The sequence below is a fragment of the Vanessa cardui genome, chromosome 4 (assembly GCF_905220365.1).
Source record: "Vanessa cardui chromosome 4, ilVanCard2.1, whole genome shotgun sequence".
NCBI lineage: Eukaryota > Metazoa > Arthropoda > Insecta > Lepidoptera > Nymphalidae > Vanessa > Vanessa cardui.
In genome coordinates this window covers 9,815,339-9,833,655 of record NC_061126.1, presented here as the reverse complement: position 1 = coordinate 9,833,655, position 18,317 = coordinate 9,815,339, and the positions used below count along the sequence as shown (strand labels likewise).

General features: G+C 32.0%; 3 protein-coding genes across 5 annotated transcripts; 2 read left to right on the top strand and 1 right to left on the bottom strand.

The window, feature by feature from the left end:
• The first annotated feature begins 282 nt into the window (after window positions 1-282).
• Window positions 283-8,836, top strand: LOC124544335. 3 transcript variants are annotated; one of them, XM_047122839.1, is made up of 12 exons: window positions 283-817; window positions 897-929; window positions 1,001-1,066; window positions 1,191-1,579; window positions 2,053-2,199; window positions 2,448-2,568; window positions 3,271-3,357; window positions 3,461-3,521; window positions 3,932-4,039; window positions 5,326-5,478; window positions 6,374-6,649; window positions 7,426-8,836. In XM_047122839.1, the coding sequence occupies exons 1-11, from the start codon at window positions 740-742 to the stop codon at window positions 6,643-6,645; spliced, it is 1,515 nt and encodes a 504-aa protein (XP_046978795.1). In that variant the 5' UTR covers window positions 283-739; the 3' UTR covers window positions 6,646-6,649; window positions 7,426-8,836. The 3 variants fall into 3 exon arrangements, with proteins under 3 accessions (XP_046978795.1, XP_046978794.1, XP_046978796.1); XM_047122838.1 differs by lacking the exon at window positions 7,426-8,836 and having other exon boundaries at window positions 6,374-6,651; XM_047122840.1 differs by lacking the exons at window positions 3,932-4,039; window positions 7,426-8,836 and having other exon boundaries at window positions 284-817; window positions 6,374-6,651.
• Window positions 8,824-9,991, bottom strand: LOC124544336 (malate dehydrogenase-like). Its single transcript, XM_047122841.1, has one exon. The coding sequence runs from the start codon at window positions 9,952-9,954 to the stop codon at window positions 8,962-8,964; it is 993 nt and encodes a 330-aa protein (XP_046978797.1). The 5' UTR covers window positions 9,955-9,991; the 3' UTR covers window positions 8,824-8,961.
• A 426-nt stretch (window positions 9,992-10,417) lies between these two features.
• On the top strand, window positions 10,418-11,514 carry LOC124544483 (malate dehydrogenase, mitochondrial-like). The gene has a single exon (XM_047123064.1). It carries the CDS (start codon window positions 10,462-10,464, stop codon window positions 11,500-11,502), a length of 1,041 nt encoding a protein of 346 aa, XP_046979020.1. The 5' UTR covers window positions 10,418-10,461; the 3' UTR covers window positions 11,503-11,514.
• The last annotated feature ends 6,803 nt before the right edge of the window (window positions 11,515-18,317 follow it).

Sequence of the window (18,317 nt, the reverse complement as noted above, 5' to 3'; positions counted from 1 at the left end):
TTAGAAAGCCAAAAAAATAAGATAATTCAACTAAAAATGATATCCGTATTTGATAAATATTTATAAAGGAAAAATTTTAATGACATTCAATTAAATTTGAAATTAATTGCTCTTAAAATTTAATTTCAAGAAAATTTAATATTAAAAATAAATCAATCATTTCTCAATTTATACAATAAAGTTTTATTATTACATAAAAGTAGTTTATTAGGCTTAATAGACGATTCCTCAGAAGACATTTAAAAAAAAGTCAGGTATATATCTATATAGCACTACCAGTAGCTATGTATAATGTATATACTACCTATATCATAATATTAGATATAACTTTTGTGTTATAATTATGTTTATCTACATTCTACAGTAGTTCATAAAATAAATCTTTGTTACTTGTTGTAGAGTATACGTACCCATCGCACCATAAGTATATTTTGTTTCTACTTTCATGATATGTAACAGAAAATTGAACTAAAAGTAGAAAAGGACCTTGAAGATATTTATTTTAGTTGTAGCATAAACTTCGGGTAAATAAATTCGTAAATATTTAGTTGTAATAATTAAATAATATCGTTTATTTTATTGACATTAATTGCATTTTGAGTTTTATTAAACAGTGTGCGCGGAAAATTATATTAAGTTCAATTGACAAATACTTTTCTAGTTTTTCTTTGTGATATTATCTACTTTTAAAAATAGTTGAAACAATTGTTTAAAATTGTTAAAGTCCATATGTGTTATAATGGAAGTTTCTAATGAAATAAAAGAAGACATTCGTAAAACACAATCTGATTTAAAAAACGCAATTCGAGTTCATCAGGTAATTTACAATTTGTCTAGCTTTTTTTTTTGAAGATGAAAAGTAATTTGCTACTAACAAAAATGTCACATATTTGCAGATATGGGTAGCGCGTTTGCAGGAAGACGAAAATGTAAGAACAATATCATGTGCGCATTATATTTTGGTTCGTATGTATGTATTTAATGTTATTTATTTTTTCAGAATGCTAATTTAAAAAATAAAGTTAGTGAAGCAGAAAAAGAAATAATAGCTATAGGTCAGGCTCAAGTGAGTATTATTCCTATTCAGTTTAAATTGAAAATAACATTATTTATATTATATGTATAGTGTTATGTTTGTCATATTTGTTTGTGATCTATTTAAAAATTGTAAAATGGTATTTTATTTTTAGAAATTAGTAGTGGATAGACTTCGCAGGGAATTAGAGTTATATCAACAACGTCTGAGGGCCAGAAATAAGCAAGTTAGCATAGAAAACGACAACAGATATGTTGCCCAACAACTGAGAGATCATCAATTACAATATCGAAGCAGAAATCGCACTGTGTCTCTCTTAAAACCTTCAGTTTTAAATGAAATCCAGATTAAAACAGAAAACATTAATAATGATGTTTCTGATTCAGACAATGAAAACAAATACTGTGAAAAGGAGAACACAAATAACATTGAAATTAGTGAGAAGGATGTTTATTCAAAAAATGTAACACAGTTGCAAAATATTGTACAAGATAGCAGAAGTAATTTTGCAATTGCATTAAATAAAGTAAAGGAATCCTTCATGTAAGTACAAATGATTTCTAAAACTCTAATATATTTTAGAAATGTAACAAATAAGTAATAAGTCATAATACTAGGTAGTTTTGGGAAGCTTTTCAATATATATTTTAATTTTATTGAGAATTTATTATAAATGATGACTTGTTTGCTATCTATCATGATAGCAATGATGGTACTATGCCAGAAACCTTAATGCAAGTGCCAAGAACAACTATACACAGAATATACATATGAAGAAGAACAAGCATTAACAACATATTTTATTGTTATTATTTTTAATTTTAGATAAGTCACTGAAATTATCAATTTGATATTATTTTCTAAGTCAACAGCTAATAATTTTATGTAGGTAATTTATATATAAATGGCTTTACTGTACAGTATATTGAAATAAAGAAATTTGAGAGATTTGTAAGTAAGTAATTTATATGATTAAAAAAAATCATCTGTTTTAATCTAGTGTATTTGTGTTTCAGTGGTGGTAAAATCCAGAAAGATGATAATGAGGTGCAGGAACAACAATCAGATTCGGACTCTTCTCTGGGAATGGATATTTCACCAACACCATCACCACCACCTCTCCCCGAACCAGGGGAACCTGTGCCCAAAGAGGTTTTTATGAGGTGAGCTGAAATAATGCTATCTTTCATTAGGTTAATAAAGATAGAACATACTGTTTTTTTTACAGTTATTTATTTCAGTATATTTATGTTATTTTATAAAATTCTAAGTATGTAAATTATAAGTTTTATTATTATTATATTAATAGGTAGGTTAAACTACATTTTGTTTAGTTCGCTTACAGCAGCTTGTAATTGGATGTCATAGTCAAATTCTACTGGATGGACACTAACATATAAATTGGTTCCAGACTCATTGGTTTGATCACGCTACAACAAAAAGATATAATAGAAAGAACGAGAAATGAACGTCGCAAGCGATCTTCAAATGACAAGAATGAATTTCTCTTTGGCAGTTACGACATGATACCCGTAAGTTTTTACTTTTCAAATTGTGTTATGTAATAAATTAAGATAACTCTGTAGACTGTGATTAAGATCTGGATTATGTTCGAGCTTCAGGGGCGAGCGAAAAAAAAGTTGGGTATCTGTGGGGTGTAAATTCTTGACATTAATTTTTGGTCTTAACCCACCACTGGTGATACACTTAGAACTATATTATATCACCAAATCGTCTGTTCCATAAAAATATTAGAAAGAAGTAAAAGTTACAGAAACTTTTTACATTATTTTGCATTACATACTTAATTTTTTAATAAACTGAGAAATGTTATTTATAGAATCTATCTGCTCGAAAGCGAGCCTCTTTACCTTAAATTATAATATTAAAAAACATAATATGACAAATATTTTTTCATTTCTTTATTCTTAGTTCTTCTTCTAGTCTCTTAGTAACTCATATTAATACTCACCTTGTTTTGAGACAAGGGGAGTATTATTGTGAGCAAGTAACCCTCGTTATAATAATAATAATATAACGTATTTGCCGCACCTCGACAGTAGATCTATACTAGACCAAGTATAGATCTATACTAGACCAGTAACTACAAATAAAAATGTCCTTTGACTTACATATTGCTTATAGAAAAAGCCAACACAGGGCGTCTTCGGGGACGTACAGTATGGTAACTAACATTCTCGTGTTATTTATGCAATTGTTTTTTCTATTTACAGAAAAGGAAAAAGTACAATCAATATCCATATTTGCAGTCTCACAGCGATCCTCCTCAGACACGTTCTGCAAAGTTACGAAAGCAACAGGTAATAAAGATTAATGTTTCACATTTTTATTACAATATTGTCTTTTGCTAACAATTGAAAACACGTCATATAAACTAAACATAATTATATTTATTATTTACAGAGTCAAAATAAATTTTCAAGGGAAGGATCGCCTTCAGGGTCGTCATCAGAGAATAAGGGAGGTATGTAAGGGTGTGACTATAACAATAACAACAGCCAATTACACACTGTTATTGTAAGGCCTCTTTTCCCTTTGCCCAGCGCGGTGGAATGTTTTCAAAACCTCCCAGGAGGTTTGGAAAATCTTTCACCACTCTGTTGCCGGTTCAGGGAATATATATGTGGTAGAATTTTAAATTTGACACATGCAGGTTTTCTCACGATGTGTATATGTATTATATACACAAATTAATCTCATGAATATTCAGTGGTGCTTGCTTGGGCTTGAACCCGCAATCATCGATTAAGATGCACGCGTTCTAACCACTAGGCCATCTATGACTATTCACAGCAAAGAACTTTTTTATTATATTACTAAAATATGTTAAGAAAAAGAATATAAATATATATAATTTCAATGTATATTAACCAGGTTGGGGCAACAACAAGCCTGCTTGGGTGGCGTCGTTACCGGCGGGTCTATCCGTAGAGCCAGTTTATTCACCTACTAAGAAAGTTTGTCATGGATGTGGAAGAAATGGTACATTAATATTTACTAACATACTACATCACATCGCACCACATTTGCTAATGACACATGATATATTATATGATATATTAGGACTACAAACAGTTTTGATTAATTAATCTTTATTTTGATTAAAAAAAATATTCAACTTTACTGCTTATTATACTTAGGAAGTACAATTGAAATAAATGTAGAAATTTTTTTCGATATTTAAAATGCCACGTTCGATCAATGAACGAGTTTATTTAATGTCAGAATTGTTTATTTTTCCTCATTTCTGGTGTTGTCGAAATCGGCCGTGGATCAGGTGACCTATGACCGCTTTCAATTGCAAACACTTTAGGATTTCAGTACTCAATGCTTAAAGCCGTGATCACAATAAAGTTCTCACCATATTCAGCTAGTTGCAAAAAATACTTGGTGGTAGGGCTTTGTGCAAGCCCGTCTGGGTAGGTACCACCCACTCATCAGTTATTCTTCCGCCAAATAACAGTACTAAGAGCCAGTGTAACAACAGGCACAAGGGACATAACATCTTAGTTCCCAAGATTGATGGCACATTGACGATGTAAGGAATAGTTAATATTTCTACAGCGTCATTGTCTATGGGTGATGGTGATCACTTACCATCAGGTGGCCCATGTGCTCGTCCGCCGACCTATACCATAAATAAAATGACTATAGTCTGTTCGCGTTAAGAATGCAGTGAGTTGTCATTTTACTCCGCCCCCTGGCCAATCAAATCTTTTTTAACAGCAGGGTGAAGGTGTATGCATATTTGTGTTAAAATTCTACCAAATTATATTTGTTTTAAAGACTAAGTATAATGAATTTAAAAAATACACATTAAAGTAAAAAATCGAAATTAAGTCATTAATATTTTAATCACTATTACTGTCGTCGTTAGTGTTTATAATAAAATAATTTTCTGCAGCGAGTTCCATAACATTATCTAAATCCCACATGGCAATTTCTTCTTGTATGACGTGGTCGTATAAAGTACCGGCCGAGTCGATGTAGATTACCATTAGTTTTCTATGTTGTCTTGGGTCTGGGTGTTTGTGGTAACGTCGTTACTTCTGATTTCCACAACACAAGTGCTTCAGCTACTTACATTGGGATCAGAGTAATGTATGTGATGTTGTCTCATATTTATTTATTTATTATATAAATAATAAGTGTGATCGTCCTGCCTCAATCACGAAAAGTGGTATTTGGAGATACTACGGTATCTAGTATCCACATATCGAGTCCAGACGATGGGGGTGGGTAGTGGGGTTACTGTGGTGTGTGTGCAGACGTGCCGTCGCTGCTGGTGTGGTGCGCGTGGTGCGAGCTGTGGCAGCACACGGGCTGCGGCGCGGGCGGGCGCTGCGCGGCGTGCGCGCGCGCGCTGCCCGAGCCCGCCGTGTGCGGCGCCGCGCGTGCGCACAGCGTGCACCTCTACTCGGGTGCGCACGCCTTATATACCCATTATATTGCTGCTACTGATGCCGTATCTAGATTTTCTATCAATAAACAAATATGACACAGACTAAATAAATATAGAGAGCAGAGATGGCCCAGTGGTTAGAACGCGTGCATCTTAACCGATGATTGCGGGTTCAAATCCAGGCAAGCACCGCTGATTCATGTGCTTAATTTGTCTTTATAATTCATCTCGTGCTCAGCGGTGAAGGAAAACATCGTGAGGAAACCTGCATGTGACAAATTTCATACAAATTCTGCCACATGTGTATTCCACCAACCCGCATTGGAACAGCGTGGTGGAGTATGTTCCAAACCTTCTCCTTAAAGGAAGAGGAGGCCTTTAGCCCAGCAGTGGGAATTTACAGGCTGTTACTTTACTTTACTAAATATATAAATAATAAATAAGTGTGACCGTCCTGCCTCAATAACGAAAAGTGGTATTTGGAGAGACTACAAAGGCGATGGCCCACTGGTATTTTTACTTTACGCTATGCTATATCCATATTTAGCCCATATATGCCCGGAACTTTACTAGAGGTACCGGTTGTAAATGCATTCGGCACAAACTTGGGTACTTCAAGTAATTTTGGTACACATGAATTGAAATTACGTTTGACTAAATTGTGCACAAAAATAAAAGCAGAGCTTAAGTTAGTCATTAAAATTCATTCATTCATAATATAATCGAAGGTACGTGAAAGAGTCCATTCTTGTAAATCTGAATGAAAGCATTTGCTGACAAAGTTACCTTTAATATACTAAATCTCATCTGTCGAAAATTTATTGTTCATTATATATTTTATATGAATATCGTTAAAAAAAATAAGTGCAACTATAAGAAACGATTGCCTAATAATTATTTTTTTCCTTTACTAGATAAACTAGCAGAAAGAAAATGTTTGCAAGAAAAAAATATAAAACTGTGCGTGGAGTTACGTAAACTAGAAGCACGAGCGGCGACCTTGAAAGAAAACTTGGATGAGCATAATGCGGAGAAACGCCAGCTGTTAGCGGACCAGATAAAGACGCAGAGAAATCTCCAGAAACTCCTCGATTTCATCAGTCACTTCAAGGAAACGTCCATCAGTATCCGTTCAACGTCAGCGAGCGAGTCCGGTAGTGAAGTTAGTAAAAGTAATGAAGAATGAAATGGTGAGCAATACATAAATAGTTAAAACTAATTACATTGTATCCGTATAATTTTCTTGCTTTTACCTTTGCTATAGAATTTAATAATAGGCTGTTTGACAATGCGAAAAATAAATTGTGAATATTATGAGTTTAAAAATGGTTACTTACTAATGAAACTTGAAAATAATACTTAATTTATTCAAAAATCAATAAATAAAAATGCATTTTTCCAAACGTTTGTCACGTGACACAAAACGCACCTGATTGGCCGGGCTTATGATGAAGTCACTTTCTTGTAAACTTTGCTTTTCTACTATATGTACCACAGATTAAAATACAGCAAAGTGACGTCACCGAACCCATTGCAGCGCCATATTGTTATTTAAATATGATATTTTTCGGCAAGTATGTACTAGAAATAAAAAAATCAACTTTTACTAGGTTTCTTAACCTCTACTAAAGAATATAAAATGGATTTTAAAAACCAGTCAAATAGCCTATTTGTGCTTATATGAATATGGCTGTTACATATAAATATCAGTACCCAGCTCCAAATATAATCTATATTATTAATATTGTAAATGTAAAAGTAACTCTGTCTGTCTGTTGATCTTTCACGACCAAACCGCTGAACCGAATTTGATGATATTTGGTATGAAGCTAACTTGAATTCCAAGAAAGAGAAAATAAGCATTTTTTTTGCCTAACACATGATATACCAAACCCAACATCCTCAAATGCGAGAAAAGCTGCGTTTAAAATATTTATTAAATTATAATTATATAATATTGTTTCAGGTAAATATAACAAATAATTAATTTTAGAGGTTTGTATACATGTTGTATAATTTGTATATATAATGGTTTAAATTAGTAGTAAATTTTATACAAAATGTAAAAAAATAATTAGATATCGCTAGTAATAGTTAAATCATACTGAGATCTGCCTGTTTGTGGTCTTAACATTGATTGGTGGATTTGAAAATATTATTATTTTATCACACCCTATAATTAAACTTTGTGTTATACCAAAAAGTTTTATCTAGAAATGAGAAATAATTCCTCTCCATCAATAATGGATTATCTGTATTAGTACAAAGGTATATTTATTTAATTAAATACAAATTAAATATTGTATTATCAATATTTGTTAATATGTTTACTGTGAACAATAAATTTCTTTTGTGTAACTGTAATACATCAATTAAATAAATTTATCCAAAAGTACATATCATCATGATTGTAATTTCGAAAATCGAAAATGTTATTTTATATCAAATTTCTAATCGTTTAGCTTACGTTACGAAAAGATTTATAAACGGCGGCTAATTACACGATTTGCTTAAGGGTTTCCTAAATGGTTGTGAATATACTTGTAATTACATTATATATAAAGAATTATACAATGTAATGTAATTTATTAATCCATCAATATGTAATAGTAGCCTGATGCACATGCATAGACAAAAATACTGATTCTAGAATGTGGAACATAGTTTTATTTTAAAGTGTAAAAGTGGGCGCTTAAGATTATTGGTATAAATGATTCTTTTAACATTATTTTAAGTTACGCCGTTTATAAATCTTAACCTTAATGGCAAATGTTATAAATATTAATTCTATTTGTTTTAAGAGAATTCTAGATAAAATTAATTAATTGATTGATTGATTGATTGTACTGAATTAAAGCATACAATTTTGGTTTTTATGTAATGATTTTATTTGTTTTTTTTTTTTATCTGTAATTTATTTGAATATTTTTTTACAAATCAATTGAACATAAGCTCAGAAGACTGCAGCAAATAATTGAAATCAAATTTACCAGTTTTAACATATTAGTCAGAATGCCAAATAAATATAAAATGGTAAATGCGTTTAGCCACGATAAAAGATTTTCCGATAAAATAGAAAGAGTTTGTCCCTTAAACAAAAATATATTTTCATGTAATTTCTGAATAAAGAAATTCAAGTAATTGGTAATCCAAAGTGTTCAGTATTGATTCCTAAATAATAAGCGAGTATTACGAAATAACTTCGTAAATATTTTTTTTAGTAGTTAGTTATAAAAATATTTTTCTAGCATTTAGTTACTTGAATTCATGAATTCATATTTGATTGTTTCTGTGATATGATTAAGTTTTCCTCGTTCGTAATAAGTACTATTTTGTTAAACATGATTTGTATGTAAATAAATATTCGTAAGTTGATACTTTCTTTTTTTCATTTTCCTTGAGATTATATTATAGTACGAATTTTGTCTAGCAAAGTTCTAATGAATACAAAGTATAGAAGAAAAAGAATATTTTGTCGCAATATAATTATATCGTGATTAGATTATGCCAGTTCCAACATTTTTGTACCCTTAGAAACGTCTTTTCTTAGCTGCTCAATAGCCCGTTCCAATAAATGACATTCGAAATCTGACAAATTGGAATATCTTTCCATTTCACCAGCCCCTTTCTCATCCACTAGCACCGTACCGGCAAAATACGATGTACCGAAATCGTTATTTTCAACGTACGCATGTATTTGATTTGGTCGACCATCTAGTGCATTTAATATTCCTTGGACGAATATGGATACGCCATATGCGATTGACAGTGTTGGCGACCATCCTTTTTTTGCATTTGTAACCAAATCTTCTTGAGAGCGGAATTTGGCAGTAAATTCTTCGATTGATTTCTGGTCTAAATTACAAGCGGGCTTAGCTTGTGACAGCAAAGGAATGACGGTTTCATTCGAATGCCCACCTATCACAGGTACTTTACAGTCTTGGGGATTTATATTATTTATAGATGCATACATAGTCTGTGCTGTAAATAAATCAGCGCTGGTGATACCAAATATTTTTTTTGGGTCATATTCACCGTTGTTTCTTATGACTTCCGTCGCCATTGGTACCATTACATTTATCGGTTCTGTCGCAATACCTATGAAAGGAATAGGACTCACTTTTGAAACTCTTGTAGCAAATGATTTTATAAATTCAGCATTCAAATGTAATCTAGCCTTCTCAGACAAGCCTGGACTTTGTATAGCCCCGGTCGTAATAACAATATCCGAATGTTGTAACGCACTGTCTAAAGAGTCACTTCCAACGTAACCTTTTATTGCAGAATTTGTAGGAATATGTGATAAATCTAATACGATTCCAGGGGTGTGTACAGCGTTGTCGTGAATGACAAGATTTGAGACTGTACGCTGGTTTCTTAGTAATAAAGCAATGGTTTGTCCAATTTCACTTGCACCTCCGACTATTGCCACATGGTAATTTCTGGATAAAACTTTTCTACAAAATATATGTAAACATTTTTTTGCTTGTAACATTTTTTGTAATAAATGAATGGTTACAGATGGTGAAAGGTTTTTCTAGCGCTATAGCGCGTATCAGCGCATGTAAAATAAATATTACAAAGATTTGACAAACGTCTATGTAGTGTTTGAATAAATAAAATGATTAATGATGTAGACTCATTCAAAGATTATATAAATTTCCTACATTAATGCCTACATTTCATTTAAATCGCTGGGATTATTTCGCCGAACAGAAATGACCATATTTTTTGTCTTGGCCATGTGATTAATAATTAAATAATATTGAGTGACAAAAATATGTGTTCCAAATTAACAAGTATAATTAATAAATCATTTTAATATTTCATTCAAAGAGTATGTAGTCGTTACGTTTTAGTTGGGTTCTCTGACAGAACAAACTCGGAAAAATATAAGCAATGTCAATAGCGTCGAATTTTACAGATCTTTTGATTATTAAACAAGAAAATTGTGCGACTGTAATATGTACATATGGAATTATAAATCCAGAATAAGTATAATATGATTAGCCACAAATTATTACCCTATACGTTGTTTTCAAAATGTCTTAAACGCGTGCAAATTGTACAGTGTCGAAGTATTCAAGTGACTGTAATTGGTGCTGCAAGTGAGATTGGGAAAAATGTTGCGATGCTGCTGAAATTGAACAGTCTTATAACAAGACTACATCTATACGACGATGACAATACAGTTCACGGCATTGGTCTGGACCTAGCACGAATGCCTGGTGGGCCCACGGTTACTTCGTTTACAGGAGATAATTTTCTACCACCTGCTGTACGGTATTCACGCCTTGTTTTATTGGTATCTAGAATGCCACGAAAACTTGGATATACACGTGATCAAATGTTAGCGGCTAATGCATTACCTGTTCTGAAAATTTGCCGAACGTTACCCGAGCATAACCCTGATGCATTTTTTGCTATTTCCTCTAATCCTATTAACTCTATAATTTCCTTTGCTGCTGCACTTTTAAATAGTAGCAAACCCTTCAATAAGTATAAATTATTTGGTATTACTAACATAGATACAGCTAGAGCCAGAGCTTTGCTGGGGAATGCTTTAAATGTGAATCCTCGTCATTTACATTTGCCTGTTATTGGTGGTCACTCCGATAACACCATTGTGCCATTATTTTCTAATATATTACCAAGTCATTACTCCATCTCACAAAACCAAGCCGAAACATTAACGCGTCTAGTTAGAAAATGTGGAAATGAAGTTTTAAATCTTAAAGCAGGCGTCGATGCAGCTACTCTTGCTATGGCTTGGTCAATTAATGAATTCACTGAACATTTGCTGGAAGCTTTATGTGGCGGCTACTCAATCGTAAATAGCTTTACAGCTAATCCTCATTTCGGAACAAAATTTTTCTCAGGTCCTAACAAAGTAGGCCCAACTGGGATAATTGAAACTTGCAGCAGTTTTGTTATGAGTGACTATGAACGCAGTCTTTTGGACCAAGCCGTGCCTATAATAAATCGCGAAGTCGCTCAAGGGGAAGATTATATTCGAGAGATAGAAGCAAGTAAACATTTTTAATTTTTTTGTATAACACCATAATTTTTGGTGTATTAAATATTGCACATTTTATTTTATTTTATTTATGGTACCTAAATTCCTTTTCCTTTATACACTTCTAATATTTTTATCGTTTTATAAATATGACGCTTATTTTACGGGTTATCATACCGAAACCTTAATAAAACTAATGAAAAAAAACTATACAAAAATAACATATACATATACACATAATATATACATAGTCATAGTCAAATTTTAAAATATTCAACACTGACGTATGTTTAAAGGCAGAGTTTATCAGAATTCTTAGAGAAAAGTAGAATAGAAGAACAGAATATTTATTCGAATATTGCTAGGAGAAATAAAATCAGTGTTCAACTCATATGAACACTGATTGCCTTTGAAATGCCAAAAAAATATAAAAATAAATTAGGATCATGAACTGTCGTAATGTCCACTATAATTAGAACTCTTTGTTACTGTTGTGAGTTCTACACACTTACATTTACTGAATATCTATTTGCAAAGAAAACAAAGACCATAGCTTGAAAACATAATCGTAGATATCTTGTACGAAACGTAGAGGTTCAATATTGGCCAAATAGCATGGCGCGGCACAAAACGGCCATCGGCGTCGCATCTCATTCGAAGGACAGTGTAACTACCTTGGCGACGCTCCGGTCACTACTAAGCTCATATACGGCGTAGTATACACTCCATTTTAAAACACATAACTTTTTTTGTATTCAAATTTAAACATAACTTATTCTGACTTTTACTTTGTGATATGGCTTTTTGCATGCCCGTCTGGTTAGATACCCACCTATCAGATATTCTATCGCCAAGAAGCAATCATTAGTATTGTTTTGTTCCAGTTTGTAGGGTGGTTCAGTGTAACTAGAATCACAAGGGACATAATATTTTAGTTCCCAAGGTTGGTGGCGCATTGGCTGTGTTAGGAATGGTTAATATTTCTTACAGCGCCATTGTGGATGGAGGCGACGATGACCACTTACAATCAGGTGGTTCATTTGCTCGTCCACCTATATCATAAAAAAACAATTTTTTGTTGCAGCGGCTATTACAATTTACAATACATATGGTATGTCTTAGATTGAATGATATCCAAATGATAAAATTTGTATGCTTACAAAAATTTAGTCAGAAATAAGAGTCTGTTTATCAGTTTGCAAAACGGCAGCAGTCGCAAATATGGTCTGATAAATTATTATTTAAGGTTAATAATTCCATCGTTTCTAATGAAGACACTTACTCATTGCTTATTAGGCTCGAAATGATAGTGTTACTTTATGTAGTGTGTTCTTAACCTAAAGTTAACCGTTCACGGCTCAGAGCAACCGCAAATAAGGTTTGTAACGACAGGGTTAACTTTAAGATAATCGTCGTGCGGCCATACGAGGGTCCAATAACGTTGCTCCTAATGTAAGGCTTCACTGCCACTGCTTGCTGTTTGAGGGTTAAGGGTCGTAAGACTGGTGATTATGTATCCTTAACTTGCTTTGATAGCGTGAAACTAATCTTTGATTACAAGAAGGCGTTGCAATATACCATGAGATCGATTTAATTTGAGACTATGTTGTTACAATGCATTTACAATAATTAAATAATGCATAAACTTCCAAACTACAACCTAATTTTTTGTCTCAATTGGCTTTGGCAATCTTTGTAGTCTCTGGCAAAGCTTATTCCCTTCACCATTCATGGAAACACTTGGGATACAAATATATTCCTAAAAAAACATATAGTATGAATTGTAATGGCATATTCCATTCGACTGATATATTCTGTCTTGTCATGTATTTGACATTCCAACAAATTGTGTAACTTTATAGTAGAATAGCATTAGAATTTAATCAGAGGCATATAACAAGCTTAGTGTCGACGATTAATTACCCCATGGACTGGAGCGGGGATCTCTAGAGATTAATTAGAATAGTAGATAAGATATCTTTTAAAGAGAACCGATTTTGTAAAATCGATTTGGCAATGGTACCTATTAATTATTAAGTAGATATTATTCTACAACAAGAACACTTATGTGTTTTATGTATTGTAGATACTGATCTATAGTAAATTAAATGGATAGTAGTAAATTTTTTTTAAATAATAAACATACCGCGAAATATATTTTTGCTTTTCTTTTCCAAATTACGTCCCAAATAGGTAACATTTGAAGTACAAGTTGTAATCGCTGTGAGCGTTATCGTTAACTTGTTTGCCAAACCCACCAAGAATTGCAAATGGCGATAATTCTAACTACGTCAATAAATCAGCTACACCCGTTCAACTTTTTTCTCGAGGGTGCACCTCGGTCCCATTGTTGGTGATTGATCGCTCGTTCCTGTACTTAAAACTTTCTTTGAAACAACTTTGCGAACTATACGAGCATGTACTCCCGAAAGAGTTTTCGAGTTTGTACAATTTGACACATTATATGAGATCTGTTAGCGCCGATATATTGGTTTTTAATTTCCTAAGATTTATTACATTCTACCAATTCAAAATATGTATGTGAATATTTTTTCGGCATTTTTTTATTAAAATATTATACATATGTATCAAACTGTTCCCTATAAAGTTTGTAAATAAAGAGTGAATCGGCCATTAGAAGCAAGAATAAGAAGAGTTATAAATTACATATTGATGATGCCCCCGGGACGCGAACAGCAGGTCTAGTGATGTAACGTCGATTTATAACCTTCGCTAATTGCCCTTAATTTGTATCTATCAAGTCATTGTATCTTCCAACTTCTATATAAGGCTAGATATGTGTAGGCGACGCAGTATCGAAGTATAAATTAGTCGGGATCCAATTAAGTTCATATTTAATAAAAAGCTTCAATTTCAAGTCATTATGTTGCAGCAAACTGTGGCTGCCGTTGCAAGCGTGTAGACTGTAATTCGATCCCGCAATAATAATTAGCGGGAAGCAATCAGGCAATTTTATGGCAACCGCCTGCATGACAAGAGCCATATAACATGTTTAGACGGTAGCATTTCCTCTTCTTTAAAGGACATCGCGACGTAATTTGCTCCTAGTATAATTTACCGCAATTATGTGGTACCATGTCTATATTTTTGGCTGGAAGTGGTTGCTTGAGACATATTATAACTAGTACGGTATTCGGATGTTGTTGAGTTCTGTTAGTTTTTTCTGTCAACTTGATCTCTTAATGATTTCGAAGGTACTTACTTGTTAATTAACGCATGAATCATTATCATTAGGTTCTCTATCTTAGTAAGGCAGTCATATATAATAAAAATAAATGATATCTATATTTTATGTTAAAAGCGAGTTTTTGAATGTGCAGATCTATTCTTAAAAAAAGGATTAAAAATTTACCAAGATATGCTCTTGTCTATTGTTATTTATTATTACGTCAAAAATTTCGTATTCCTAAAGATTCAAAATTCAATTCACACAAACCAAACTCAAGTCTCAATTATGATATTGTGAAACAAATCGATTATTCAATAAAATGTAAAGAAAAACTGAAATAATTGCGTCTCCAATTAAAGTTAGTTGTTTATTTTTGTATGTTAATAAATGCAAATTAACGTACGAGTATATAAACAAGTTACATTAATGTAGATAATTAGCGCAAAACCTAAAGCGAACAGTAATAATAAAAAGTGGAGCATATTCTGTCCGTGACGCGTTAGCTTCGCTATAATAATCGATTTAATTGAGCCAATGAACAATTTAATTAAAATTCTAAAGACACGGCGGGGCTCAGCTCTGGGACGGCAGACGAATTGAGTAGTAGTTAAACATAACAATAGGACATTTTTGAAAATGAACGTAATAGAATTAATTAGGTAGGTACATACGTAATTAAAATCAATGTGCTTTATTTGGTATAGGAAAACGAAGATTTAGATTGAACGTGTTTCGTAATAGTAATAATTTATATAGACATTATTGAATGTTAGTATTCAAATGTGAAAATGAGAAAATTAACATAGTCTATTCTCTATTCGAGGTTTTATTAAAAATACGTTGCTCCTGCAAAAGTCGCTATGTGGTATTTTTTTAAGTTTTTCGATAACTGTGCCCTTTTAATCGTAATTTAAATATTTGGAAATTTCGATGCATGAATAAAGCATAGTTAAATTTGTAAACTTTCAAACTATAGAAGTAATGACAAAACTGTTTTTACAGTTCGTACGCATGGAAATAACGATTAAAACGGTGTAACAATCGAAAAATATAAAAAAAAAACACATAGCGACTTTTGCACGAGCAACGACGATTTGTACAATTGCCTGTGACGCCTACAAAAATATGCGATTATTAAAATGTTCGAGAACAAATGAGCGCTGACTATGCAGGTATTTACGGTACGGGTTATTCGAGACCTGGGGATGTCTCCGTATCTTCTTTCTTTTACAGAAAACCGTTTTACGTAAATAAAACAGAACATTTGACCGACAGTAATAAACGAAAATGTTTAAAACAAATTAATGTTTACGATGAGACACACACATTTATAAATTCATGATAACTGATAGGTAGTGATATTATAACTCATTATGAAATAAAAAAGTAAAAAGGTAGTAAAGTGTAGTGTTGTTATGGATAGGTAATTTCAGGTCTAGACGTAGACATTAGTCGGAAATTGTTTTGTAATACAATTGTTCTGTATAGTTAAAATTACGAATATAAGTTTATTTAGAAATTGTAAAAGACAAAATTAATGGATCTATAACATCCCAGCAACATATTCATTTAACAAAATATGATTTTTTTTGGCGAAGAGAATAATTTCATGAAGAGTAAGTAATTTAGAGCCACGATTATTTTTTCAGATGCGCCCTCGACTTTAGTTTAAATTAATCCTTTATATGCTAATATAAAAATGTTCACTTTAAGTTGTCCGCTTAACAGGGACTGACCTATAAATTGCATGAAAGATAGCATCCCTTAGGCTGGCGTCAGATGCACGCGTTGCTGCATCTATAGATAAAATTACAACCCGAAGAGACGCGTGTGCGACGCGTGCGTCATTTTATGCCGTATGTTTTGTGGTGAATGGCTAAAAACAAAATAAAAATCTCATAGATATGACAAAATTATTTCTATTTATAATAAAACTAAATAATCATTAGCAGAACTAGATTCGATAAATATTTCGTCTGTAATTTAAATTATCAACGAAATATTATATTTAATTAAATAATTGTATATTTAACTAAACAAAAAGTTATATCAATTAAAAAAATATTAATTAATAATTGTATAATCTCATTATAAAATATAAACAGAAATTAATGTAATATACAAATAAAAATAATGTATGTTAAATTTAATCATAGCCAATTCTAAATATTTTTAACTCTGTGCATAATTTCGTGGGGATTTTAATGTGTGCTCGTGAATTTTGGAAAGCGATCAATTAGGCGTCTCGAATTATTGTATCGATCACAGAAGCAGCTTCTGGAGTTAACAAAGATCACGTTACATTATCGTGAGATAGTTTATACATGTAATGTACGTGTTTATGTAAAGTTCTATGTTAGATTATTTCGTTATATGTATAATATTTCATTGGATAAAAAATTATATAATTTTAATAATAACAATTTTCCAACTCAAAATCAAAATCTAATACAAGTGTTTTATATGTAGGTTTTAATAATAATAAATCATCATGTGAAACGTTCTTAGTTTATATGTTAATCTTTGTATTATCTGTAAATATTCTGACGTGAACTTTCAATGGCGGTAAAACTAACTATCATTGTCACCACACGACGTGGCGATCACATCCCCTAATCATTATACTGGTGTTAATACCAAATCGGGATTACGCTCCATTAAGTTCGGCTTTGCAGCCGCAGAATAAATAAAGATTATTTTAACTAGTGGTTAAATGTGAGAACGACTTTAACCAATAAATCTTGTATTATCGTGATATGACAATGCATGTTGTTTATTTGTAGGAGTTTCAGAAATGCTGTGTCGTTTTTATGGAACTGTGTTTTGTTATTTCATTGAAGCTGTCATTCTATGTATAAATATTTTTAAGTAAACTAATAGATTGATTTAAATATTTGGCTTAATTATCAATGAGTATTATCCAATCATATCATCTTGTGATGTATAATTGTAAATGTCGAATTCAATTAAACAAAATAAAAACAGGTTGTATAGTAATTTATTTTTTAGATAATATGTGAATATATCATGTAACATTGTATTCACGTATTGTAATTAAAATTGCATTTCAAGAGGCAATTAAACAACTGTGAATGCTCTACTGACTCCAAAAGCAAATTACTTAAATAAGTTATCATTCTCTCTATAATGAATGACCTAGAGGAGAATGCAAAATATTAAGGATTTTAGCCTCTGATCTCGCTAGTACAGGACATTAATCTTAAATCGTACTTATCATTTAATTAGATCCAGCAAGCGCCCTTGCGGCTTCAATTTTATTTTATAACGTCATACACACGTTTCTCCCCTGCTAACTACATAACAAATAAATTTCAACTGCCGAATATTAGTTTGCTCTTACATCGACATAAGGTCGGTTTTTCTGTGTCACAGAATATCAACACATTTTGTAGTTTCGATAGCATGCGTCCCTACTGTTTCGGTCGTTGTCTATTCGCTACTGGCCAGTTGATGCGGCAAATTAGTAGGGCTGTCTTTACCAAATTTGTTTCAAGATCTTTGATTTGGTTGGTATAATTGAAATATATGTAATCATAATTTTATTGCTTTATTCTTATTTTTTATTTTAATTTTAAATGTTAACATTCAATTATTATTTTTTCGATATATTGATATTTTTTTCATGTCCGTG